Here is a 26,438-nt window from a genome sequence, read left to right as displayed (position 1 = left end):
GGCGCTAAACTCTCCTTCGAAAGAACCCGCAACAGTTTAGTTTCGGTTTCTCCAAGAGTGTGCGACGTCACCGCGAGCACCGGCGCCTGCCTCCAATGCAAATGCGCGCGCAGCTCCCAGGTCTCCGCTCTCGGCCCCACGTTGGAAGGCTGCCAGAAACTCTGTCGAGGAGACCGAAACCGACCCACTACTGGAACAAGACTGGACCAATATTGGACCAGTACAACATCTTGGCCTACTATTGGACCAAGACTGGACCAATATTGGACCAGTATAACATTTTGGCCTACTATTGGACCAAGACTGGACCAATATTGGACCAGTACAACATCTTAGCCTACTACTGGACCAAGACTGGACCAATATTGGACCAGTACAACATCTTTGAACAATATTGGACCAAGACTGGACCAATATTGGGCCAGTACAACATCTTGGCCCACTACTGGATCAAGACTGGACCAATATTGAACCAGTACAACATCTTGGCTCAATACTGGACCAGTATTGGGCCAGTACAACATCTTGGCCCACTACTGGACCAAGACTAGACCAATATTGGACCAAGATCGGACCAATCAGTGGGGCCCGTACTGCCAATATTGGGCAAAGATATTGTGCTGCTTGGGAAACGCCGAAGCTGTTGTCACAGATGAAAGAGGAAGACACTGAAAAGGTTAGCCAGCAGTAGGGATCGAACCTACATCTTCTGGATTACCGGTCCAGGGCTCTACCAATTGAGCTAAGCTAACACTCCTCTCCAGCGACTTTTCGGGGTGCGTCATCTGAAGGGACGACAAACCAGCCACTCACTCTCACTCACCCTCCTTTCACTCTTACATTTTTTGCTCACTCATACACACATTCATACGACGGAAATCGACGCAAGCGGCACCTGTTGTCACAGCGCTCCGTTTTCACCAGTCCAAGATAGAACGCTCTAGAGCGATCTGTGGTTGCCAGTCGAAGATGCCATTAGATGGCCATGATTTCCGCACTTGAAAAGGCCGTTCCCGTTAAATTTAGCGGACAGATCGGCTGTCGTCGGCCTACGTGAAGCCCGCAAGATTAGCTAGCACGCGAGGTGGGAGTCATGCTAGCTGAGGCACGCAATCCGCTATCGAAAACCTACACGCTATTGCCCAGGCATGACACTTCGAATCCTTGTCAGCCTGAGAACTTGTGCCGGTGGTGTGACACAGAGTTTCGGTAGGCACAAACGAATGCTTAAAGAAATTAAGTACATGCAAATTTATGCAATTTCTAAGGAAGGGTTTCCTTAAATCCACAATTATTCTGAAAGAGGCTTTCGCGTTTAGAAGTGCCTTCAATAAAGGAAATTAAATGGAGGATACATATCTTTTCTTTTTGTCACGCAGCATAAGGAACTGAATAATTAAACTACGTCTCGATACATATGTATCGCCATCTTTCTCATGCTTTATATATACAGGACGTTTTGGTTTTTTTACAGAATTTTTATTTAAAAAAAAACTACGAGAGCAGCACGATGTCGTTTTTGCAGTTGAATTATACGGTCAGGCTCTCGGTCGAGTTGAGTTATATGGTCGGGTATATGTTTAATAGAAAGAGAATAAAAAAGAGAGAAGAGGAAATATATTCGACTCCTTTACATCACAAGCCGCTTCATATCCGATCCGGGTTCTGATCTATTCGCTTCCATTCTGGAACTATTCGGTGAAACCCGTATCAGCTGTAGAAATAGTGATGTACATTCCGAGTAGAGCTATAAATTGCGGACGTACATGAATTACTAAGTCTATACTTGTGTGGTGCAGATGACTCTGCCGTCTGTTGGTGTTTACATTCTACCTTTTGGTGCACTGAAGTTGAGAAAAGAAAAGAAGTCGCAGACAACTCGGATTTAGCCTAGTGTAGACAAAAAGCAGTTCGGAGGTAGACATCGGGCAAGATCGCGCCGCACCTCAACGCTCACCCTACCATGTCTACACACAAACAATCAAGATGAAACGTCTTGATGAATATATGGAATATATATGTGGAGGGGAAGCAACGAGCACGATAAACGCGGTAGTGAAGAGTCTGCACAGGAAACACCGGCGTCGATGTGTTCTATATCTTCCTCACTATTGCACGAAGTGGATCCGGACCTGAGGTTTCTAATGCCTCCAGCGCCTTCACTTTAAACTTGGGAAGGTCTCCTCACCCAGTTGTTCTCAGTACGGCGCATTTGGAGGACGCAGAACATGCTATCGAGGACAGCCCTCGACACAGCGCGCCTCGTCGTTCCCTTGCGGCGGCACTCGACCGCCACGACAATCGCCCTTTCTCCTTTGGGAAGGTTCTCGGCGGCTGACCTGCCCACCACCAGGTGACGGCATTCCGCGCTCTTGTCGACTTCCTCACTGCTTCGAACCTACTTGACACTTTGTGACAACTTCTGAGACACTCTCGGTGCTTCGAACCTACTTGACAGTTTGTGACAACTTCTGAGACACTCTCTGCTTCGAACCTACTTGACAGTTTGTGACAACTTCTGAGGCACCTCTGTGCTTGGAACCTTCTTGACAGTTTGTGACAACTTCTGAGACATTCTCTGTGCTTCGAACCTACTTGACACTTTGTGGTGGTGGTGGTGGCGGTGATAGGGCTTGCCGTTGTCGGCCTCACGTATGTGGGCAACGTCACGACTCACGCCCTGGGGGAATGTGCGTCCTGGGCCGACTTCTAAGGGAACTGTGCCGACATATGTCTGAAAGCGTCCGAGGAAAACCCAGGAAAAACCCCAGACAGCACAGCCGGCACCGGGATTCGAACCCGGGTACCTCCCAGTCTCGACGTGACATGGCCAGCACGCTAACCACTGAGCCACGGGAGCTGGTGGTTGACACTTTGTGAGACACTCTGTCTGCGCGTGGACTCCGACATTACGAACCAGTGCCTAACGGCTCGACCCCCCGTCAGCCAATACTTGGCTTACTACTAAAACAAAAACAAAAAATAAAATGAAATAAAAACGGATCCCACGAATCCACCTTACCCAATTATCCGTCGAAGACATTGCTAGCTTCCGAATGATCATTCAGTTTCGATATCGGAAAGTCACAAACGACGTACATTTCTCTACGCACAGGTGTTGCGCAGCTCTTTTATCATTACGCCACTCAATGCCCTCATTCGCGTACGTCCAGCTGTTTTTTTCCGGAACGCAGCAGCCGCTTCACGGCTCGTATATACACTCTAAGAAAAAAAGGAGTACCTTTACTCCTTTTGGGGAGTAATTGCATTGCCACAAAAATAGTCCCTTTCGGGAGTAAATGCACGGGAGTAAATGAATGTCACAGAGTGAAGACCGCATTTCACGCGCTGTTGTAAGAGTCCCAGGTACATAATTGGTGCGTATGCATTAAAATACTTTGAAGTAAACCGTCAACGGTGATATATCGAGTGATATAAAATCTTGCGCCATAGTAGGGCACAATTTGCGAAGAAAGATGCGCTAACTGTTTCTTACTCTGTGTGGCTGGAAAATTGCTACGTTGTCTCAGTTATACAGCCTTATGTCGTTCAAACTGACCAAGGGCACATATTTACGCAGACTGTTGCATTCAGGAGACCATTCGCGAAGTTTAGTGACAATTTGCAGTCCTGGGGAGTAAATGTCGGGACTAAATGTTGGGTTAGGGGACTAAAATGGGGAGTAATTGCAGACTAGGGGGGTAGAAGCTGCAATTACTCCCCCTTTTACTCCTTTGTTTCTTAGAGTGTACATGGCTCGCAGAACCGCGCGCAGCTAGTTCGCTTGCTTGATGACAATACACACACGAAGCAGCCGGCAACACACCGCGGACAAGCTTTCAACGTTAACCGCCGGGAACTGAGGGGTACTGAGTACTGACTGGATTCTTCTGGTTGCCTCCATGTGTCTCGTTTCAAGTTTCGTGTCCAAGCTTTTGTAAGGTTTAATATTTCGCGTTATTTCTTGATGACTATCGCAATTTTTTGTATGCCGCTGTTCGCGCGGTTGTTATTGTTACGGTTGTCGTTTTGCAGGGCACAGATCGCGTATATGCGCAATGTGCACTTCTATAGTCGCCGTTCCAAAAACAAATTTTGAAAAGTATGAATATCTTGATGCCGCTGACTTCAGAAAGTCAAGTAACGTATTTTGCTGTTGCAGCTAATACGTTGAACTACGAACTGTAATACAGTGTATTGTCACAAAGCAGGAGAGCTACCAACTGCCCACACCACTGTAATACGTTAACACCGTTTTATATCGGTGCTCTTAGAAACATGAAAAAGTAATTCATTATTAATTTCAGAAACATTAGTCACCTGTCAATTGTTACTTTCACGGGTGTGAGCAACTTACCTAGTCTCAACTCTGGCGAAAAAAAAAAGAAAAAAAAAAGAAAAAAAAAGAGAAACAGCAACCTACTAATACTATATAACAATGCGAAATTACACGCGGGCAACAACCACAAACAGCACGAACTTGTCGCAGCTTTCCCCACAAATAACGACGCCTAGCTGTCGCTTTGAGAGGTAGCACACAGCTCACGGTTTGCGACCCCCTCATTTCACACACATACACACCCAATAATAACCGCAAAAGATTAATATGTATATAAGGCCCACTTTCACGGCGCATTTCAAAGGAGACGGCATATAGCTACCTAGCGAACGAAGCGCCCGTTAACGAGGCTTTGTACGTGTTTGCAATCCCCTTAATCCCTCAACCGCTACATTTGGCATCGTTTTAATCTTCCCTTTTAGACAGAGCGCTCGCAACATCGCGGAGCCACACGGTTCACCTGTTTGACTGTAAAGTTAGCACTTGTTACGCTTATCAGGCGGGTCGTTCCAAACAGCGCTCCGTACGCGTTGCAATTTTAATACGGAGGGAATTTGTACGAGGGAGACCAACAATAGGAAGGCAATGGGGGAGGTAATCAGAGAGGGGGATGTAATTCCTCGCAAAGAGGAATAGAACTGCGGTGTAGTTGGCGTTCAGGCACGGCATGGGCGGTAAATTTAGGTATTTGGGTGCTGGCAGCAGGAAATGCTTTGTAGAACTGCGCGAATTGTCATTTTATAGCCGAAGCGAATTCGTTTGATTCGCATGACGTCATCCGCAAGAGAGCGCCACTGTCGCTAGCAGATTCGCAGCCATAATGGTAGGTCCCTCAGGTGTTGACTCTCCAGCTCCACGCACACCACATTCACTGTATGTACGTTTGGTGTTTCAAATTTATTGTACTGTGTGAATATTATTTGTACCACATTCAAGTAATTTCCACGTTTTCAACGTTGACAAAACCTCGAAATAGAATATGACAGCGAAAGACAAAACCGGAACCAAACTTCGAGGGACTTACGTCATCGCTGCGATTTCGCTTTTTCGAAACTATATAGTGCGCCCTCTGGAGGTATGACGTCAGTGACTATACACTCTATAGGAAGCGAATGGTTATATTCTCGACCTGTATACAGCAAGAGTAACCGTAAAGACTTTATTCACCGTTTGAGACCCGCCAATCACAGCGGCCACATGGGCAGGGCCTTCGGCACCGCATACCTCCTTGTGTTTACCCCAGTTCCCCTGAAGCCGGCCCAGGACGTGTACTAACCCCCTCACCTCGTCTACCGCTCCTTCTACTGCTACCCTCTCTCCACCTGTCCTCGTCCGTACGCCACTCATAGCCACAGTTGCTTCGCGGCGCTAACACGGAATAAAGAATAACTCACTAACTAATAACATAAACTAAATAATAAAAAAATAAAAATAAGTAACTACTAACCTTCCGGGACGATGATGTACTTTAAAAAAAAATCCTCATTATATTTTCAGCTTCCTTGATTTCATTTATTTATTTATTTATTTTATTTGTTTTTATTTTTCAATATTGTATTTTTCTTAAACTCAAGTCAAATATTTTTCACAAAATTACCGCCAGTAATGGGATAGAGTAATGGGATAGAGTAATAGGATAGAGTAATGGGATAGAGTGATGGGGTAGAGTGATGGGGTAGAGTGATGGGGTAGAGTATCGCCTTGAAACACCCCCAATCATGATCGTAAGAATAAAGTTGTTGCGGTTTGTGTACGGCGTGTGTGCGTATATACAGCGCACGTGCGTGATATGCACGTGCATCCTGTTTCGCGTGAAGCAGCACTTCGCCTTCGGCATTCGAAAAATCTGAAGATTTATCCAAAATTGTAAATAAAGTTGTTGTTGTTGTTGTTGTGAAGATAAGTACCGCGCTTTAGTCGACCTAGGGTGTACTCGACAAACTCAAACTCACTAAGCTCGAAACAAAAAGATTAAACTACGATGTCCGTTGTCGGAAAGAGACGGGACCGTTGCTGCTCACAGGTATATAGGTGGACTATATATATATGTATATAGGTGGACACAGGTGGACTCGTATATACTGGTTACACTTAAAAAAAGTAATATCCTTGTGAAACTAAATATAGCGGCAGAAAAACGGGAGATAAGGAATACTAAGGACTAAGTTGGATCTTGATGGTCTGATGTCGCATCATAACACAGAAGTCTAATTTAACATCACAATATGAGGATCTATAATTTCACATCAGGACATCAAGGTCCAAAATTACAGCCTGGTGTCGTTTTTTGCACAGGCCATCCCTTCACGCCTTCTTTTTTTTTTTTCTGTAGACAAATAATGAACGCGACTCTCTAATCTGCAAGCAGCAAGAACCACACTTGAACCTCATTTGGTAATGTCGCGCAAATGCAACAGCGCGCATTTTAAACCGGCGCAGTCCGAACAACACCGAATTCAAACCAGCTATAAGACGAGAAAAAGAACTATCATTTATGGAAACAGAACTGCATTTCAGTGAAAACACATTTCAGCGAAAAAAAAAAAAAACATCTCTCTCCATAAAGAACTGCAAACAACCAACGCAGAGCCATCGAACTCGAAAGTCCTCTAATATACTGCAACAACAACGGTGCTCCGTACGACAAAAAGCACCTACGTCGGACAACACGGACAGACTGCGCGCACAGACAAAGAGGCAGAATAGGCCCCCGGCAAATTGGGAAGCTCGAGGGAGTGTAGGGAGAGAGGGGGGCCTGGGGTAGCGGTCGTCGGGTCTGGGAGACGCCTCCGCCGAGGAATCGACTCTCTTCGATCGATAAATCCGGGGGCAGAGCAGGAGACCGGAAAGCATCGGCATCCCATTTAACACGTTGCCTCCTCAAATGGGCCAACCCCATCGTCATCTGCATCCGCGCGTTGTCGTCGTCTGCTTCGAAATGATGGCAGGTCGTTAGAGAGCGAAATGAATGGTGACGAAAGATGTCGCAACAGAAAAGCTCTTGCACGAACGGGTGGACGGAGAGAGAGAGAGAGAGAAAGAGAGTGGCAGGATCTGTAGCAGGGGGCACAACGACGCAATGCTGTGAAGCATGCGTCACCATGCGAAAGTTGGATGCGATGCGAAAGGTTGTTTTGCCGCTTTCCGAAGAGACGTAGAACATCGTCCCTGACGTTGGAATGTGTGCTACCGGATCGTGCAGACCATAAGCGGCTCGTTCATTCATTATGATATCATCACATCATTCATTAACCACCCTCCGACGGAACAAGTGAGCCGGAGAAGCCGGCTGCATATCATGTGGAGCTACAATCCATATTATTTTTAATCCAATCCAATCCACTGCTGCAATCCATAAAGGATCGAGTTTGCGGCGAAATTTAAATCCGACCTGCGTGCATTAGCGAATTATTTAACCTGTTTTTTAAACCGCATCCAGCTTTTTCTTAATTTCGCAAGAGTGGAGACTTTGGACTTGTTGGTTGCTCTATCCCATAGCTGATGGGATAGAGCAACTGGAAGGACAGATACAATTAGGGATTGATTTTGACTCCGTCCGTCCAGTTGTGCTACCCCGCATTTATTTGCTTTTTAACCCAAGAGCTTGTCCTCTCCTCGGAAAAGCCGGAGGCCAAATATCACAAATGCACCTATTGCCTTTCCCGTATAAAGAGGTGGTTCCATCAGTCATAAAAGCAATCAAGCATGTCAATCAATCAATCAATCGATCGACATCTTTCTATTTTTGCATTCACAGAGGGAAAAATGGCACGTTGCTACACACTCAAAAAAAAAAAAAAAAAAAGAGGCATATAAAGACTCGTCATCTTTAACGCACCATAAATCGCATCGCAGCCGCCTTATCATAAAAGCGCAGGAGCGTATTAAACACAAAAGCAGACGTCATCGGAGAAGCTTCAGCCTTGCATGCACGTCAAATTTCGCTAATCCATCTCAAACACAGACTCTTAGTGCGTCGACGGAAAAATAAACGGTGGCTATATAGTTCCCATAATATCTGAAAAAATAATCCCCGTTAAATCGATTTAAAGCCTTCACCGTCTACGACACGCGCAGAAAGGATAAAACTTGGACTGCATAAAAAATTCATTCTGCCGATAGAATTATCTTGCTCTTCCCCCGTTTGCTCATCGAGAGTACAGGACTGTTGTTAGTGCTGGCAAGCACCGCCAGAAGGGAATTTGACGAAACCTAAGCCTTTAAGTGCGAACATATCTCGCTTTCCCTTATTTAGCTGCACTAACGAAGCAAAGGAAACGAAAGATAATTAGAAGCGGAAAGAAGAGTGAAATTTAGAGCGACGCAAAGGTGAAACAAAGTGGAAAGACATAGGCAAGAGTGAAATGCAGTCCGTAAACTTTGTCATAGACTTAATCACACCACTCCTAACATAAAATCTTTAATCTCGCTCCATCTTCAGGAACATTTCCTGAGCGACTAAAGATTGCTAAGGTTATAGTGTTACACAAAAGTGGCGACAAGACTAACCTTGCAAATTACAGATCAATATCGATACTGCCAACATTCTCAAAGATTATCGAAAAGCTGATTCACAAAAGGCTTTCCAACTAATTCCGTTATTAGGCCATCTCAACACGGGTTTAGACCCGGCTTTTCTACACAAACGGCCCTGCTGCAGCAAAAGAAAATAATATTGAGAAATATTGAGGCTGGAAAACTAACGCTTGGTATATTTATAGATTATTCAAAAGCTTTTGACAGGATTAACCATAACACGTTACTATACGCAAACTGTCTAATTACGGCGTCAGAGGCGTTTCACTAGAATTGATCAAAAACTACCTTACCAACCGATATCAGCGGGTGTCCATAACGAACGCGATATCCTCAGGCGCCTCAACATATTCAGCATGGAGTACCCCAGGGTAGTATCCTAGGGCCTCTATTATTTAACCTGTATATATTAATGATGTAGTTAACATAGATTCAAGTGTGGAGCACGTCATTTATGCCGACGATACCAGTCTCTTTCTAACCGGCAAGAACGTAACTGAGCTTGTTACTGTAGCGAACATATTTTTTTAACGAGTCTGCACAAATGGTCAATCATAAATTATTTACAAATAAACACAGATAAGTCTAAGGCCGTACTATTTCGCTCTCGACAGCCAGGACACTTTTCCCCGGATCCCTTGAGACTGCATGATAATGACACATCATTCACCCCCCTTAGTAAAGACACTGGGAGACACTTTTTCATGAATACATATCGTGGAATTACCACTGTGACAATTTACGGACCAAGTTGTGCAGGGCTCTAGGCATGATACGAAGATGCTACTTTGGAGTTGGACGGACTAAAAATAATACGGAGAGATTGAACTTGTCACCTGACAAATTCTGCTACTCCGAAAAAAAAGCTACGAAAAACAACAACAAGGAAAGAGAGATGACAAGGCTAAGCTGTATACGGCGCACTGTTCACGGGCACATGACCGTCAGAGGATGACGTCACACAGGAACCAGGGCGTTACGTACAGATGAATTAGTACTGAGCTTATCAAGAGAACAACTTGAGATGAAGCCTACGAGAGCCTTGAATGCGGCGTCTCTCTGGTTGGCGTCCCACGTCCCCAAGACCTTCTCTATGGAGAAAGCTCTGTTGTCCAGACGAGTTAGTGCGACCCGCAATGTCTTGCGTTCCAACACAACAAAAGGTGTTGTTGTATGAAATGCTCTTCGATGCACACTTGCGCGACTGCCATATCGTTTGGGGCAACGGTACAAAGTCATCAATCAGCAATATAACCACCTTGCAGAAAAAAAAGTCTTACGTGCTGTGGCTAATCTAATATATGGTCTTGAAACTCCAGACCCTGTTCGAGTACCAGCTGTTGGTCTCGTTTACATCAGTAGTCCAAAAACACAATACAATCCCCAGGCACTGTGCGAACCTGCACCATCCACCGTGCCACTCGTCATCCGGAACACTGGCCTGTCCCTCTACCCCGTATACAAACTATGCTTTGCAAACACTGCGGTATACGCTCTGCCGCATACTCTCAACAAGTACGGCTTAACGGAAGAACGTTTAATGCTGCTCTCAGGAAAACAAAATATACGCAATGCTCACGTCTACAACGTAACTTCTCTACAACATTACGTGACGTGCAGTACTACCCTATGTTATTATCTGGTTCTCTTTTACTAATGTTGTCTGTGAATGTTGTTTTATATTGATCAACATGTTGTCTGATGTTGTCAGTTTACCGAATGGCATGTGAGGCCAGTCAAGCTGTCTTAGCAGCTTTTCGCCCACGCGCTACAGTTTTTGCTGTACTATGACTACACTTGAGTTCCATAATAATAATAATAAAAAAAATATAGAAGTGAAAGAAGCGGAGCGGAAGACAGGGGAGGAACTGGAGTGAAACTGAAGCACGTTAGAAGTGAAATGAAAGCGAAAATGAAAGCGAGACTATCTATCACAAGTTAAAGTTAAACAAAAGGAGTGACACAGAAGTGAAGCTAAAGTGAAACTGAAGTGAAAGCAGAAAGTCACGAGGCAAAAGTGAAACTCAAATGACAGAATTCGATTGGGGGGGGGAGACAGGTGAAACAGTAGCGAAGCTGAAGCAAACCTGAAGCGAAGAAACGCGACTATGGAAGTTGAATTACGAGGATACAGGGGTGAAACTGAAGCGAGACTGAGGTGAAATGAATTTTGAAAACAAAACTGCAGCAAAACAAAAGTGAAACTGAAATGGAAAGTGAAAGGGGAGAAAACGAAACTGGAACTTGAGCCAACCCTAAGTAGAACCACAGAAACGACACAGAACGTCGAGCAGACGTGGAAACGGCACTGGCACGAAAGGTAGGCGAAAGTGAAGCAGACATGAAAACGAAACTGAAACTGAAACGAGACAAAAAGGGGGGGGGGGGCAAAAGCGAAACGAATGGGCAACAAAGCTATAGGACAAAAGCTGAAGTAGCATTACAAAAATAAAAGACAAAGAATCAAATGTAAGGATACGTGTAATGGGATAGAAACAAGCCCTCTTCGCTGACGTTTCATTGCGTCTTTTCCAAAGTGCTTTTGCTCCAAGTGCGGAGAGCTCCAACGAAATCGATTGTTATTCGGGATTTATTTTCTCTTTTTTTTTCTTTTTCCTTCTTGACTGTGCGATTAAATTTTCAAACCAGGATTGCGAAACGCACACACACGTGCCGTCTCCTGCGCGGAGAGACTTTTGTCTGTTTGATTGAAAGACTAAAGTAGGCTTAGTGGCGTTACACGTGCGAGTCTTACAAATTAAGAGATCCCCGATACCTGGCGGCAAAATAGTGCGGATATGATATGAGAAAAAAGAGGACTTAATGGGACGTGACCCGCGAATGCATGTAGTAGATGCAAGGACAGAAATATTTCGGAGACTAGAGATATTTTCGACTCAAAAACATTCATCGTACATTTAATATGAGTGACGTTGCTATATACTGTATCTACTGTATCTATAGTGGATAAAGCATCCGCTCACTGCTCTATCTCCAATGTTCGAGGTTTTTTGTCCCCGCTGTTCGAGTTTTTCCGTTCGAGTTTTCCCGCATTGCACTTGAGTGACGTTGCTATACACTGTATCTATAGTGGATAAAGCATCCGCTCACTGCTCTATCTCCAATGTTCGAGGTTTTTTGTCCACGCTGTTCGAGTTTTTCCGTAGGTTTTCCATCATACTGTCCAGACAGAAGCCGGCGGATTCCGCTGAAATCGGTATTCGACAGATACTATGAATCCTGTCTCTCCCACGCCTCCGCAAAGAAGCAATGCTGCCTGGTACTTAATACTCTACCCTAAGTACAATCTCGAGGTAGTCCACGAACACAGCGATGCGCTACACCCGCCATTATTGTAGCTACCCACAAACAGTCGCTCTATGCCAAAATCGCCGTCTTGTCCTGACGGCCACATGTTTATGGGCAACAGCATTTATAGGCGGGGTCATATTCCGTTGTAGCGCATGATGAGATATACCCGCATCAGCATAAAACCGAGAGACGAACATATTATGCCAGTGTAGATTATGCGATGCGTCTTATTCCAACATGGTCATAGAGCTCATATACAGGGTGGTCCACCAACCATGATAGAAATTCATAGTAAAATACGTAGACCCCGGAGAGACATGCGGTCAAGAGATTTATTTTTTCTGCCAATAACTTTTGTCACATATTTGTAACGTTTTTATTTCATTCAATTGACGGAAAGTTCATTTCTCGAATTGAACTCCGAAATTTCCCGAGGCAACCTAACGTTTTCTTTGCGAAAATGGGTTCCCGTGGTCATTTTACTGAGTATAGCACATAATCCCACTCGTAATGCAATGGCAATTGCCGAAATAAATTCGCCGAAAATCCGTGGAAATAAGCCCTTGTTACAAGCCGTCGGGTGACCTCATTTTTTGATAAGATAGCTCCGATTCCTGTACTCAGCGCGCGTGTTTGTTCCGTGGGCAAGGCTTGTAACCCTTTCCCCCCTCGTGTGGCGTGTCAATGTAACCTCCTTTCTTCGCAGCTTTGCGCTCAAACTACGAGCCGTCAAAAAAGAGGCGGAGCCAAGGGCTGATTTCCACGGATTTTCGGCGAATTTATTGCGGCAATTGCCATTGCATTACGAGTGGGATTATGTGCTATACTGAGTGAAATGACTACGGGGAACCCATTTCCGAAAAAAAAAAGAACGTTAGGTTGCCATGGGAAATTTCGGAGCTGAATTCAAGAAATTAACTTTCCGTCAATTGAAATGAAATAAAAATGTTACCAATATGTGGCAAAAGTTACTGACAGAAAAAAAATCCCTCGATGTAAAATGATGATGATGAAATGTCTCTCCGGGGCCTACGTTTTTGCTACGAATTTCTATCATGGTTGGTGGGCCACCCTGTATGTACCTCTCAAAGACGACTGCATCGCATCGACTGAGTCAACGTCGCGGTGCCGTTATCACATGATTACGCACACTCACACATATACATACGTTAAATGATGATTATGTGGGCGACTGCACCGTTCCATTGCTTTTTGGGAACGAATGAGTCGATGACGATGGCAAGGGTACTCTCAAACATCTGCCGCAAGTCCGGCTGAGCGCAGGAACCCCGCAAGAAAGACGCACAGAAACAATAGTCGCGTTGTTTACAAACGGTTTGTCCGCTGAGTCGCGGCCATTTTTGTGATCCCGTATACGTTAACATATGCAAAGACCTGTCAACCTTGCTGTTTGCAGGCACCTTACTCAATAAACGTTATTATTATTATTATTATAACAGGACTTCTACAGAATGCATTGCATTCTGATATACCCTGTCTGATACCCTGCACGTTACCCCCCCCCCCCCACACACACACACAGTCGTAAATAAAGGGTGTACTTTACCTCCTTTTCCTTCCCACATATACCACTCACTTTTGGAGAGCACAATTACTCTCAAAGAGGAGTCTCCCCACTTTCTTCAGACCCTTTCACACTCTACTGCAGAGTAATATTACCCCAAGCAGCACAATGTACTGAAAGTCGAGTGCATGGGGGGGATAGGTGAAAGGCCTTGAACAGACCTGTGAAACTAAGGAGCATTGATAAGACACATACCGTCCACCCGCATTGCACTGAACTTTCAGTACACTGTGCTGCTTAGGACTCTCCAGTAGAGAGTTAAAGGGTATCTTCACTCCCTGAAAGGAGTGACGAGACTTCTTTTTTGAGAGTAATTATACTCTCCAAAAGGGAGTGATATATGTGGCATGGAAAAGGAGTTCAAGTACACATTTTTTTAGGTTTTTTTTAAGAGGATAGGTAATAATGTTCTCCAATTCTGTCCTATTTCAATATATTTTCAGGACAATTCCTCCAGTACGAAGATGCGGGGAGTTTACCTGGCCCTCTACCGGGTAACCTTTCGTCCCCGTGGCTGAAGGCGCCGACGGAACGGACGTGCAACCTTCAATTCTGGTACCGCACATCGGGCATAGAAGACGGTGCCATACTCATATTTCTAGCCAATGCCAATCATACCAAAGAAGTGGGGAAAGTGTTCGATATGAAAGCTAACAGGTAAATAGCCTTCTCTTGTCAATTCTAATTGTTGGGGATGAGGAACGTACTTTTGTTTGTTTTGGGTTGTTTGTTTGTTTGTTGTTTTGTTTTGGGAGCAGCAGAACTAGTCAGGAGACAAGCTCAATTTCTCCCTGGTTTTCTTTTAAATAATCAATCAATCTGTCAATTCTGCTGTGTCACAATGCTATGTGACTGCCCCGAATTACTATCGAGCATCAACTTCCGAGTTCCCTCACGTACTTCGAGGTCTCATGTTTTTTTTTTTTTTTTATCCTCACTCTTTCGCAAAGCTTGATCCAATCAACAGTTCACAACTAATCTTGTACTCCGCGTCACAACATTATGACATTGACATTTTCGCTCCTTCTCATGAGTTTTTTACAAATATTAGTGTCATTAGTGTCTCTGTTTAACTTCGATGTTTCACTGTTTGCTTTATTGCCATTTTGTCTATTTGAATGTATCTGTTTTTCATAAACTACTTAAACATGCATAACATTTTGTGATGCACCAATAAGAAGACCCTAGTGGTTATTTTGGGGCACCTAAACATAAATAAAGTTATTATTATTATTATATGACATTATTTGCACTCTAAAAAATCTGTTATTTCACACCAAACGGATTTTGTGGAACACACAAGTGACGGCACATGTTTCGGCAACAGAGTTAGCAGTCGCTTGTACAGTAGAATTGCGGAACTTTTTCTGATGGTGCGCTCTGTTACCAACAACGGTGTGGCTCGTTGCTGGTATGGTTCATGCTGAAAACTCGGAAGTACTGGGTTCAAATTTCCCAAGTTCCCCACTAAGACTAACCGCGCCCCCTTTATACTGCACACTTTTCATAGCTACAGTTGCTTCGCGGTGGTTAGAGCGAGTAGCAAAAAAGAAAATAGTAGTACCAAACAGGAGCAAAAGTAGTAGCAAAAACTAGTACAACAGAAAGTAGTAGCAAAAGACAAAGAGCGACTGTAATACCGCTGTTCTAGGCTTCTAGCCCTTCGATAACTAAAACACTCTTTCTTGTCCCCAATCATCACCTAGTAAGTTCCGTGTATTAAATTCCGTATCACGTGATCTATTTAAATTACTTTTTTTGTCGGGCATCAGTCGTCACAAGTTAAAGTATCTTTTTCTTACCGCCGTTCCGCGACTTTTGAACCCCTCTCCCGAATTACAGGCAGAGCTGTGCTAGTTACTCATAAAATGTAATTAAGTTAGAACAACAACAACAACTTTATATGGATATTATGAATGGGGAGTTTCATCGCCAGGGGGCGATACTCTACCCCATTGCTGGTGGTGATGCGGGGAATGAGATAGTGAGCCCCTTCACGATAAGGATCGATGTCCTATGGTATCCTGAAAGGTGAACAGAGCCTTGAGGGCAGAGCTTTGGTGGACTGGATTTGGCCAGGGACCAAGCAATTTTGAGAGAGGGGGAAGGGCGAGAGTCCAGCTGATTAAGAGACCCGGAGAGTGCGGTTCGGTAAGGTTGGTAGTCTGGGCAATGAAGAAGAATGTGCTCTAGAGCACCGCAGTGAATGCAGCTGGGAGAGTCAACTTGTCTCAAGCGGTAAACGCCACTGAGCTGTAAAAGCCACATCGAGTCGCATCCGTCTCCATCTTCATTATTATTATTATTATTTATTACCGTATCTGCAATTAAGTTACAGACAAGTTACATGACTCTGAAAGTTAGACTAGATTAGTTAGGCTGCCCTCTTGAAGTTTATTTCCGATGGCGTGAAGACAGACACAAAATCAGTTATCTTTCCCAAATCTCCTTGCGTTCTTGATGTATTGCACTACTGTTTCACGGGAGACGTATCTTTCTGTACACATCGCCGGAGTCTCAGAACTTTGCGCTCCAACTCGCAAGCCGAGTGCACGTACACCTTAAGAAACCGCCTCATTGTTAGGGATGTGCCAATCGAATCCGCGAATCCAAGGGAATCCGAATATCAGTGCCCAAAACGGCGAACCGAATCTTCCGAATCCACCAATCACGTTTGTTTGTTTCTTTTTTCAAATTGGCGCCTCCGAAGTCCACCGAAAGCCTCATTGGCCGACGCGCGTTTTCTCGTTTGTTTGCTTATACATTGCTCTAGACTGAAAGAGTTCAGGCAGGAAGTCACATTAAAAGTCTGAAAGTAACAGGGTTTTGTTTTTAATAGTTGCTTAGTTTTATCGAGTTTTATCGAAATAATTCCGACTCGAGAATTTATGTACTTTTTATCGTCGCCGAAGAACACGTTAAATAAATTACGTTTAAGAGCTACTATACGTGTATATTTTCTCCTGAAACTGCACTATTATTTAATTTGTTTTTCATTAAACAAATGCATCACATTCTACCCGAAAACACTTTTTAGTAGAAGTTATTATTTTTCCCCTTTTAAGCTTTTTTTTTTTTTTTAAGAAACGATTCGTAAGATCCCGGTGGATTCGCAGAAGCTTCCTTGGATTCGGATCCGAATTTGGATTCGTCCCATCTGTACTCATTGTGAATTACTTACAATGATGTGCTCTGCATGGACGTTCCAAAAGTTTCGTCTTCGCTAAAATGAGATTACACTTCCACCTCGATGTTCTTTCCATCCATCTTTGAGCTGACGTACAAGAAACTGTTCGTAATACGGCCATGGCAACGACATAGCCGAGTGGGGACGCTCTTGTGAGTCCTCCGTGGCATTAGACCACACCTTCAGGAACGCGTTCCTGGAAGTATGTTTCCAAAAGCGGTCGGACGCGCGCGATCATATCCGTGCGATCTGAGAGAAACACAGTCGGACCATTTGATGGCTTGGCAAACAAACTTCATCTCCGCTCTTTCTGGCGGCTTGGCTGTCGAGCCGTGAATCGCTGTGGATCACAGGGGTGGCATCCAATGTATTGCTCCGTAGACGAAAGCGTGCTTGGCGAACGCAATGCATCCTGGACAGGTCCTGGTCGCACGTCACAGCAAACGTCAAGGCACACGTGACCTTAAAGATGGCGGCGCCCGTGATCGGTGGCCAAACCGTTTGTAAACAATGCGGTTATTGTTTCTGGACGACGTTTTGGATGTTTTTCGATCACGGTAATTATTTTTATCCGATAATCTCGCAATAAAACGCGGAGTTTTACACATAAAGCCTCGTATTGTTGACAACTTCCAAAGATGTGATGAGGACCGCGCGTTAAGACTTACCGAGCCGATGCGATGTACTTAAACTAAGCTGAAACGGGCTACCATGTTGCGGAAGAAGCACCGTATAGTTTACGCTGGCAAAATACGTTCATCTTTTGGTGTTATGACGGCGAAAACATGTCGGTAAGCGGCAAAACGACATGTAAACAAAGTCACATGACCTCAAAATGACGTTTTCTATGACGTGCGACCAGGACAAGATGGCAGTTTTGCCAAAAGCACCCGCTTGAGGGTAGTTACAACAATGGCGGGTTCGTGTCACCCCTGTGCTGTGGATGGTCGACTAATCATTGTTGCCAGCATACCTAATGTAATGTTCCGTCTCAAAGTGCGATATCCGGCACGAAATGAAACTTTCGCGTTCCGGAGAAAATCGTCTTCGAAACTCAAAAGTAACTGTTCTTCGAGTACAAGTTGCTCGAACAAAGTAATTAAATTACAGTATTACAGTTATTCATCTTAGAATATACTTCGGTACAGTAACTAATTACTCAGAAAAATTAGTTACAGCAACTTAATGACTTTTAATCAGTCATTTCACGGCCCTGACTACAGGTCACGTGGATCTCCACAGCGATTCTTCGCTTCGTCCGTCGACGTCAATAAAGGAAACTTCGCCCATCACACACCGCAGGAAAAGTCATTCAGCGAACAACTCGTAGTGCGCTGTACGGAGAAAGGAAGGAAACAAGAAACACGACGATAAGAGCTCCCTCTATAACGAATAAGCCTAAAACCTGCTGCAGAGCGCGCGCGCCCTAATTAATTTCTCGGGGAAGTTGAGCGTGCGCTCCGTGAAAGCGGACGCCATCTGTAAAAGGGAGCTCTTAGAAGACAGCTTGGAAAGAGGAAGCCACTATAGGATAAACGAGGAGGCGTGATTTCTGCCACGCGTGGCGGCGCTCACGTTGCAAGTCCCCCCTCTTGGCGTCAGCTTCAGCGACAAGTGTCGACACTGTATTCACGGACGCCAAGATGGAGCAGCTAATCCCTCTTTTCACCCTCGTGCTATGTTCCAGGTCCTTCGCTCGTAAACAACTTCCTTATAAGCCTTGATATGTAGCAGACGACACGGAAGAAGCGATCGCGCATGCGCGTACTGCAGTGTGTCGTCTGCTGCGACGTGAAACAGTTGCGAGGTTCCGGAGGCTTTATTTTTATGGTTCATGGACGTCACTCGCGATAATATGCATGGAGCTTTTTGGAGACTTCCTCAACGAGTCTATAGACCCACATGCCACGGAGTGATTACTGGACTGCTACCGATATTCTTGCAGAAGTAAGCACGCAACAAAGACCACCCGAGGCATCGCAAGTGGGCAGTTCGTCAGAACGAGAGCACTGGCAATCAAAGATGCAGCTGAAAACGGGCGACATAATCGCGAAAGTACCGGACTGCTGTCACATATCATTTCGAAAGCGAAAGTGCTGAGACAGCTCATGAAATTCAAACGTTCCAAGGACCATTGTCAGAAAGACGAAGTCTCGTGTGAATGTCATTAATCCGTCACGTTATAAGGAGTATGCAGTGATGAAATAATAGTCAGTGTCCGGTATGTCTGAATGAGACCCTTGTAAGTTAGCGGGAAGTCTGATCGGAGTTGTGTTGGGCTTCTGACCCGTAATAGTGTGGGTTGGACACTCGCCGCTGTCTCGCTTCTATGACGACTGTGTTATACAAAATTTCATTAGTTTCACAGACAAAAATTCATTGGCGGACATCTGGTGAAGTGTGCACGGCTGGTTTCCCCGGATACAACAAAATGCTTCAATTTCGCTGTCCCAATTTTTTTCGCGCGTCGAACGAAGGCACATATTGGGGGTCAGTAATGTTGTCAATTCTGGAGAGTAAACTTGACTGGCTTTTGATTGTAATCCCAAGATCTCCCGTACTGCATTTGATGAAAGCGGCATGTGCTGCGAAGCAGTTCAAATATTCACTAGGAACCTGTAGAGTCAACGGCGAAAATAAAGTAAATAATGTTCGTGATTCCAGCGTACTTGTCGAGGCGCGAATTCTTGCTCGATTTTTTTTTTTTTCATGCCCTTAAAATGCGCAAGATTTAGGGGTTCGCGAGCATTAACGGTTCTACAGACTCATTGATTAATTCTGTGTTTTATTAACTGTTTTACTGAATCGGCGGAGAGTCCAATAGAGTGCTCTGCAGCGCAAAAAAAAAAAAAAAAAACACAAAAAACGGAGACCCAACTCGCAGTGAGGAAGACATGTGTGGTTTCAATTTTGTCAAGTTACTGACAGCGACAGTTACCATAGCAACCGCAAGACATGTCGAGCATCTTAAAAGTACGAAGAGTATATAGTTTGTTCTATGAATAAAGCCCCCTTGCTCTGGAATCTGCTGTCATCATGCCAGTGATGACCAGTAGTTAACTACATGTAGTTAAACTACCTGATTGTAGTTAAAAAGTAGTTATTAACTACTTGCAGAAATGTAGTGGCAACTACTAGTTAAACTACTATTTTGAGTAGTTAACTACAGTAGTTAAGTTACTGGCAGGCGCCAACTACTTCCGATTTTGCCGCAAGCTTTACGGCACGATTGTGCTTCCGACTTTTACCTTGAGCTACATGTTTGATGAGAACGGAGGTGCAGAGCAATTGTGCCGTGCATGTGTACTAGATTTTCACTTTTATCACTGCTTGTGATTCATATTGAGGTGTCCAAGAACACTATAGAATGTGATTGGTGTTGATGGACAACGTTAAGTAGTTGCAGAAGTAGTTAGAGAAGTAGTTTTAACTACCTCCACTGAAAAGTAGTTGAACTACTAGTTAAACTACTCCATTGCGAAGTAGTTAGTAGTTATAGTTAAACTACTGTAGAAGTAGTTCGTGGCCATCACTGCCATGCGCTTAAAAAGGTTGTCTTTCCAGACACTATATGCTGCGCCAACTTTAGTCACACCCCCAACAACACCGAATGTCCTCAGGATGTACGAATAATGTCCTAACGGATTCGTACATCCGATGGATACATAAGGGGACATCCACGTGACGTACGAACTCGTTAGGACATTATTCGTACATCCTGACGATATCCGGGGTTGTTGGGGACAGGACATCAATTGGAGGCAACTTGATTTCCGAGCTGTCAAAAATTGAGCGAATATATTTGAACTGGCCTTAAAAGCCACAGGAACTTAAAAGCCACACAGCAGGACGATGTCGCGTTCATGGAAAAATATACCATCAGATAATGCTGACAGTAAGCATGCCAACGACAACATAGGGTCCACGTCGTTATGTCGTGGCCTCCTTTCACAACATACCCGCCTAATGCCGTGTTCCGAGAAACTAATTATCCGCGTCCGAGTCTGGTTATATCCAACCCAGGAGATCCGCTTAGCTAACCCGGTCCCCTATCAATTTCGGCGGCTATGTAATTATCAAACTGATACCATATATTATGTCCGGTACTCTGTGTTACGTTTCAATATAGCTGATGGACGAGGCCTTATACTGAGTCTAAGAGGAAGTATTCAATGTTTCAATTTGAACAAACAAACAAATTAGCTTATTATAAATCATCTCAAAATTATATTTCGAGGTCGAACGCAGACATACCGGTATAGAACAGGAGAAAAAGATGTTTTTATCAACGACTACTCCGCGTATTATTCGATAATGATAATTCGGCAACGATAATTCGATTATAGGCCGCGAGGCAACTATGCCCTGACCGTCACCCTGAATGGTCTGTGAACCTATTTCGCCTAACCTAAGGGTATTCCTTTTAACCTTGGCTGAAATCTCAGCACATGACAACTCGTGTGCTACAAACTTCTACAAGCTGCTGGCCGCAGGGTTCGAACACGGCGCCTCGGGAACAGTAGCCTGATAGCTTTCGGTTTACATATTCGATTACATTTCGATCGGTTACATATTCGATACGGTAATTCCTTCAGCAGAGGTATCCTGAGGTTACAGTGTTTTTTCGAGTTGTTAATTAGTACATGAAAACTATGACGCATAGCTTCACATGATTAGTTGATCATCGTCTTACATGACGGTCACGGTGACGTCAGATGTCACGGTATCACATGTGAGATGACATTGGTCGCCGCATACGCCTTGTACAGGCGTGCTCCGTGTTCGAAATCATGCAGTGTGCTTTCAAGTGATTTCTCACATGAGATGACAGCCACAACTTGTAGTGTGGGAGTAGTGTTATGAAGTGTTACAAAGAGTAGTGTTATGAACAGGAGCGCGCATTTCTATTGCCCAGGTGGAAATTACACAGGACGCAACTTGGCCGACTAACCACTCCCTTTCGGGTCAGCCTGGAAGTAATAGGTGCAAGGTCTACCACTCGCCCGCTGGCTCCTAGCCTAGTCGGTATCGACGACATCCAACTCGTGGACTGCACCAAATGTGAGTGCCCTACTAAGGTTACTGTTCCGGGTTACAAACCCCAACAACACCGGATATCCTCTGGATGTACGAATAATGTCCAAACGAGTTCGTACGTCCTATGGATGTCCCTCAGATATCCATCGGACGTACGAATCCGTTAGGACATTATTCGTACATCCACAGGACATTCTCTACAAGCTGCTTGTTTCTCACTGCCCATATCAGCAAATGTCACATTGAACGCGCCAGGTGTGAACTCACGTGCAAGCATACGGTCGACAGATGCTTCAGTGCGGGAAACCGAAACGGGATGTCGCTCTGATCAATGTGTCGTTTCATTTTCAGCAACTACCAAAGACGGCACGTGTTCCGAGACGGAATTCCGCTGTCCATCGTCCGATGCATGCATTGAGAAGGACCGAGTGTGTGATTTCAGCGTCGACTGCCAGGATGGTGAAGATGAGAATCAAGATTGCGGTATAGTACCCCTTATCTTCAATCATATCATCAATTGCCATCATATACCTCATATCTTTCACCCTGCCATAGACTGTCGATGTCGATGGTCCTGCATTTTTTCTTTTTTCAAATCACCGGCTGATATAAGTACGAACACGGTGAACATCTGCAAAAGCGGATCGCGCATCGGTTACTCGAACTGCTGAGTCCAAAAAACAATCAGTCAAGAAGAAGTGAATAGCGATTGGTTCGTGCTAGCACACGTGATAAGAACGTCAGTAGGTGACGTCACGTACTGTTGGTGTATCCGAAACTATGAGGTTTCTTCCAAAAATTGGTGTGGAAGCAAGTAATGTTCACTGAAGGCATTTACAATACGAAATAAAATAAACATTAGTTTCGTTTAGTTCGTATAGTAGCACGTTAATGCGGCCTTTTGTCTCTCGCAGACAAGATCCCGAGCACATCTCGGTGCACGTTCGAGAACACCACTGACGGAGGCGGGATGTGCAGCTGGAGGAACCTAGCGAGGGGCACCGCTGAATGGACGATCCGCACGGGCGAAGACACCGACCCGAGATTTGGGATCAGGACTGACCACACTACCGGAACTCCAAAAGGTACAAAATGAGGCTCATATTCACGCAATACTATTTCGATTGTTATTTTTTATTTAATTTATTTTTATTTTTAGTGAAAGGATCGTTACAATCGTTACTCACAGAGAGGCGCTCGGTTTTATATGGACCGCACACGAAACAAAACAGATAATAATTCGTTATTTGTGCGTGGCAAACCAACTATACGATCATGAGTGATGCAGCAGGCGTGTGTCTTGGGATTATTTTTGTCCACTGAGGGTGGTTTAATTTTGCAGTGAAACCTCAGAGCACGGCACGTGGATTTTCCCGAATGCCCCATAAGATTTTTGCTATAAGAAAGTTTTTACTTCCGAAGTCAAAAGTAGTTTAACCTAACCTAACAAAGTCGAAAAAGAAATCTCTCGCGACTAAATTGCGCCGTTTTTTTAAGCAAGCACGGTTGAAAACGCCCTCCGAACTTCTCCTCCACTTTCCCCAACCCCTTGCTTCTTGAGAACTACGCGTGACGTAGTCGGGCCCAGCAGTGACACGGTGAAACTTCTCTTCCCGCCGCGGCGTGTCCCCATGTGTATCAGCTTCGTCTAGCTTCTGTTTAACTTCTCTCATATGAAAAAAAAAAAAAAAAAAAACTCGCTTGCCGAATGTAAAACTTCGGTGTTCGAAGACGAGAGAAAAATCGTTTCATACATTTAATTTTGTTCACATAGGGCGCCACTCCTAATGAACTTGGGCCGTACTTTATCCCACTTGCGATGAGTTCGAACACGCAATCGCTGAATCGGGAATCGAACACGCAACCTTGGGTTCAGTAACTTCAACGAAGTTCTTCGAAGCACAGGCTTCCCAAAAGAAACTAGACGTGCGAAACAAAAATGTCGCAATAAATTGAGATTATTTCGCGCTGAAATAAGCTGTGGGGAACACATCTTGGATTTGCGCAGAAATCAACTTACAACTATCATTATACACAGAAGCCAATAAGGCCAAGAGAGACATCTTTTAAATAATCAATCAATCAGCCTCAACAACTCAGCTGCTGTACGCCGTTTCCCACACGACGCAGTAGCACTCAACAGTAGAACTCAAGCACCCGATGACAGCAGACAAGACAAACGCACTTCACGCACATAGAGACCAGGAAAAAAAGAAAAGAAAAGAAACACAGCTTGGATTGGATTGGATTGGATTGGATACCAGGAATGCCGAGGCGGAATGGAATTCACGCGTTGAAACGCCATAGAGTTAATATAGGAGGACTCTAGAGAAGGGACTTGGCGCGCCGTCAATGGGATTCTCCTATCCCCGAGTGTGACCGCCCGGGCGCAGCCATCCCTTGATCATGGACAGTGTTAGTGGACGAATTTCTGTCCCCTAATTACAGCGGAGCTGCTCCGTTTGTTACCAACCGTGTGCAGTCACATGACATAACAAACCGCGGAACTGGGCGATGGAGGGAACGACGTCCAGCGAAGGGGGCGAGGCAAGCCGTGTGAGTGCGTTGAGTACGTACGACCCTTTTGGAAGCGTATAGAATCGAATAGCGGTATCACAAGGTAAACGTTGTCATATCAAACGTGATTCATATCTTATCTGTGAGACCGTCCGCGACACCGCCAACCCTTTGCCTTCCAGCGACACGGATGAACGTGTTTACCGCCTATGAGGTGTTGAAGCGGCGTTTGTATGCTTTGCGAGCGAAATCAATAAAGCGTAACGAATGTGGGCACGTATTTTCGAAGACAACAGTGATGCAAAGATAAACACACACCGTTATAGTGATATTTATTCACTTGCACCTAGTGTACTAACACACTAATTGTTGGGGATGGGGAATGTACTTTGTTTGTTTTTGGTTGTTTGTAGGTTGTTGTTTTGTTTTGGGAGTAGCAGAACTAGTCAGGAGACAAGTTCAATTTCTCCCTGGTTTTCTTTTAAATAATCAATCAATCAATCATCACAAACCGTTAACCGTCATCTTCATGCTGCTCTGCGAAACGGCAGGAACCGGAAATGTCAAAACCCAAGTTTTGACGGGAACTTTGACGTTGCGAGGGAGCAGCTCTTCCTTAAAAATACTTTGCTCTCGCTCTCAGCTTTCCTTCCAGCTTCTTCCCTTATGATTCTAATGCAAATAGATGACTCGAACCCCACTTAGTGCAATGAACCACTTCAAAATGGGTAGTGATGCAATGTTGTTCACCCATGAATAGGCCACTTCGCGTGCGCAAGCGGAAGGTCCTTCGGACACGAAGCCACCTTGGAAAGCATCCAGTTCGATCGACTCCCGTACTATCATCTGAACAAGGAGTCTGCCTACTACAACTCTTGTCACGTGAGTGTGTTGCTTCTTCTTGCTTGGAAATCTTGCTTCTTCTCTGGTTTATACACGGATGTTATCTTTATTCGTTTTTTTTTTTTATAACAAAGCTATGAGTGCAGCACAGGTGCCGTTTTTACAGTTCGGGTCGGGTGAGCATTCTGTAGGAGAGAATATGTACATAGTATATTACTAATTAGCTAAAATGCAATAACTTTTAATGGGAGGATATCAAAGAAATGTGAGACAGCAGAATTGAGAGCCAGGCATGCCACCGTATCTTCTAAAAAAATCTCGAAACGGGCACGTATACTTTGATATATCTCCAAATTGTGCTATGCCGAAACCGAAATCAAGCGCATCATGACCACAGGAAGGACACGGACTTCACCTTCGATGGTGATGGTGGTGGTGGTGGTGCTGGTGAAAGGGCTCGCCGTTGTTGGCCTTATCGTTGTCGGTTTATCTGGCCTGCAGATCAGCGCCTGTTCCAATCAGCTCCGTCGCTCGAAAGCACGTGACCCTCAGAAGTGAAATGGGCGTTGTTCTCCCAGCTCTCGAGCCGCGCTTGTTTCGGTTTCGGCTCATTGGCAAAGCAAAATTTCTGTGATGGATATTTCAACGTGTTTGCTTGTTCCAGGGAGTGAAAGGGAACTCCGATCTCATACGGGTTTTTCTGGAGTGCAGTACAAACGAAAATCTTATAGAGTGTCCTTTCACGGATACGTCGTCATTGATCTTTCCAGGTGAACTTCTTCTATCAAATGGACAGACGTCAGGCAGCTTACGGCTTCACATTGTACGCGCTCGAGTTTGATCCCCGCCACGCCGTCGGTCTGAAGCACGAGATCTGGTCTGCAGCGCCTGGGGATCGTTCAGGGTGGAGACGTGTGTCCAGGCCCTTGCCGCACATGCGCCAAAAATATCGCCTGCATTTCGTGGTGCAGACCAACTTCCGGCGGAAAGGATGCACCTCCATCGACGACATTTCGATGACACCTGAATGCTTCGGAATCGGTGAGTGACGCCGTCAACGTCACCATGGCAACGGGCTGCCT

At 44.8% G+C, this 26,438-nt stretch overlaps 2 protein-coding genes across 5 annotated transcripts in view; one reads left to right on the top strand and one right to left on the bottom strand.

The window, feature by feature from the left end:
- Positions 1 to 26,438, top strand: part of LOC135397248 (leukocyte tyrosine kinase receptor-like) — a 75,961-nt gene that overhangs the window by 8,016 nt on the left and 41,507 nt on the right. For all 4 annotated transcript variants that reach the window (XM_064628690.1, XM_064628691.1, XM_064628689.1 and 1 more), the window contains exons 2-7: positions 14,216 to 14,429; positions 21,875 to 22,020; positions 22,348 to 22,479; positions 22,911 to 23,081; positions 25,274 to 25,395; positions 26,127 to 26,397. In XM_064628690.1, the coding sequence (XP_064484760.1) occupies positions 14,216 to 14,429; positions 21,875 to 22,020; positions 22,348 to 22,479; positions 22,911 to 23,081; positions 25,274 to 25,395; positions 26,127 to 26,397 (1,056 nt within the window). The remainder of the gene's footprint in view (positions 1 to 14,215; positions 14,430 to 21,874; positions 22,021 to 22,347; positions 22,480 to 22,910; positions 23,082 to 25,273; positions 25,396 to 26,126; positions 26,398 to 26,438) is intronic.
- LOC135397253 (Kv channel-interacting protein 1-like) overlaps positions 1 to 26,438 on the bottom strand; it is a 318,617-nt gene that overhangs the window by 273,784 nt on the left and 18,395 nt on the right. The window lies entirely within an intron of this gene.

Source organism: Ornithodoros turicata, chromosome 6, assembly GCF_037126465.1.
Source record: "Ornithodoros turicata isolate Travis chromosome 6, ASM3712646v1, whole genome shotgun sequence".
Taxonomy (NCBI): domain Eukaryota; kingdom Metazoa; phylum Arthropoda; class Arachnida; order Ixodida; family Argasidae; genus Ornithodoros; species Ornithodoros turicata.
This window is presented reverse-complemented; position numbering and strand designations above follow the sequence as displayed.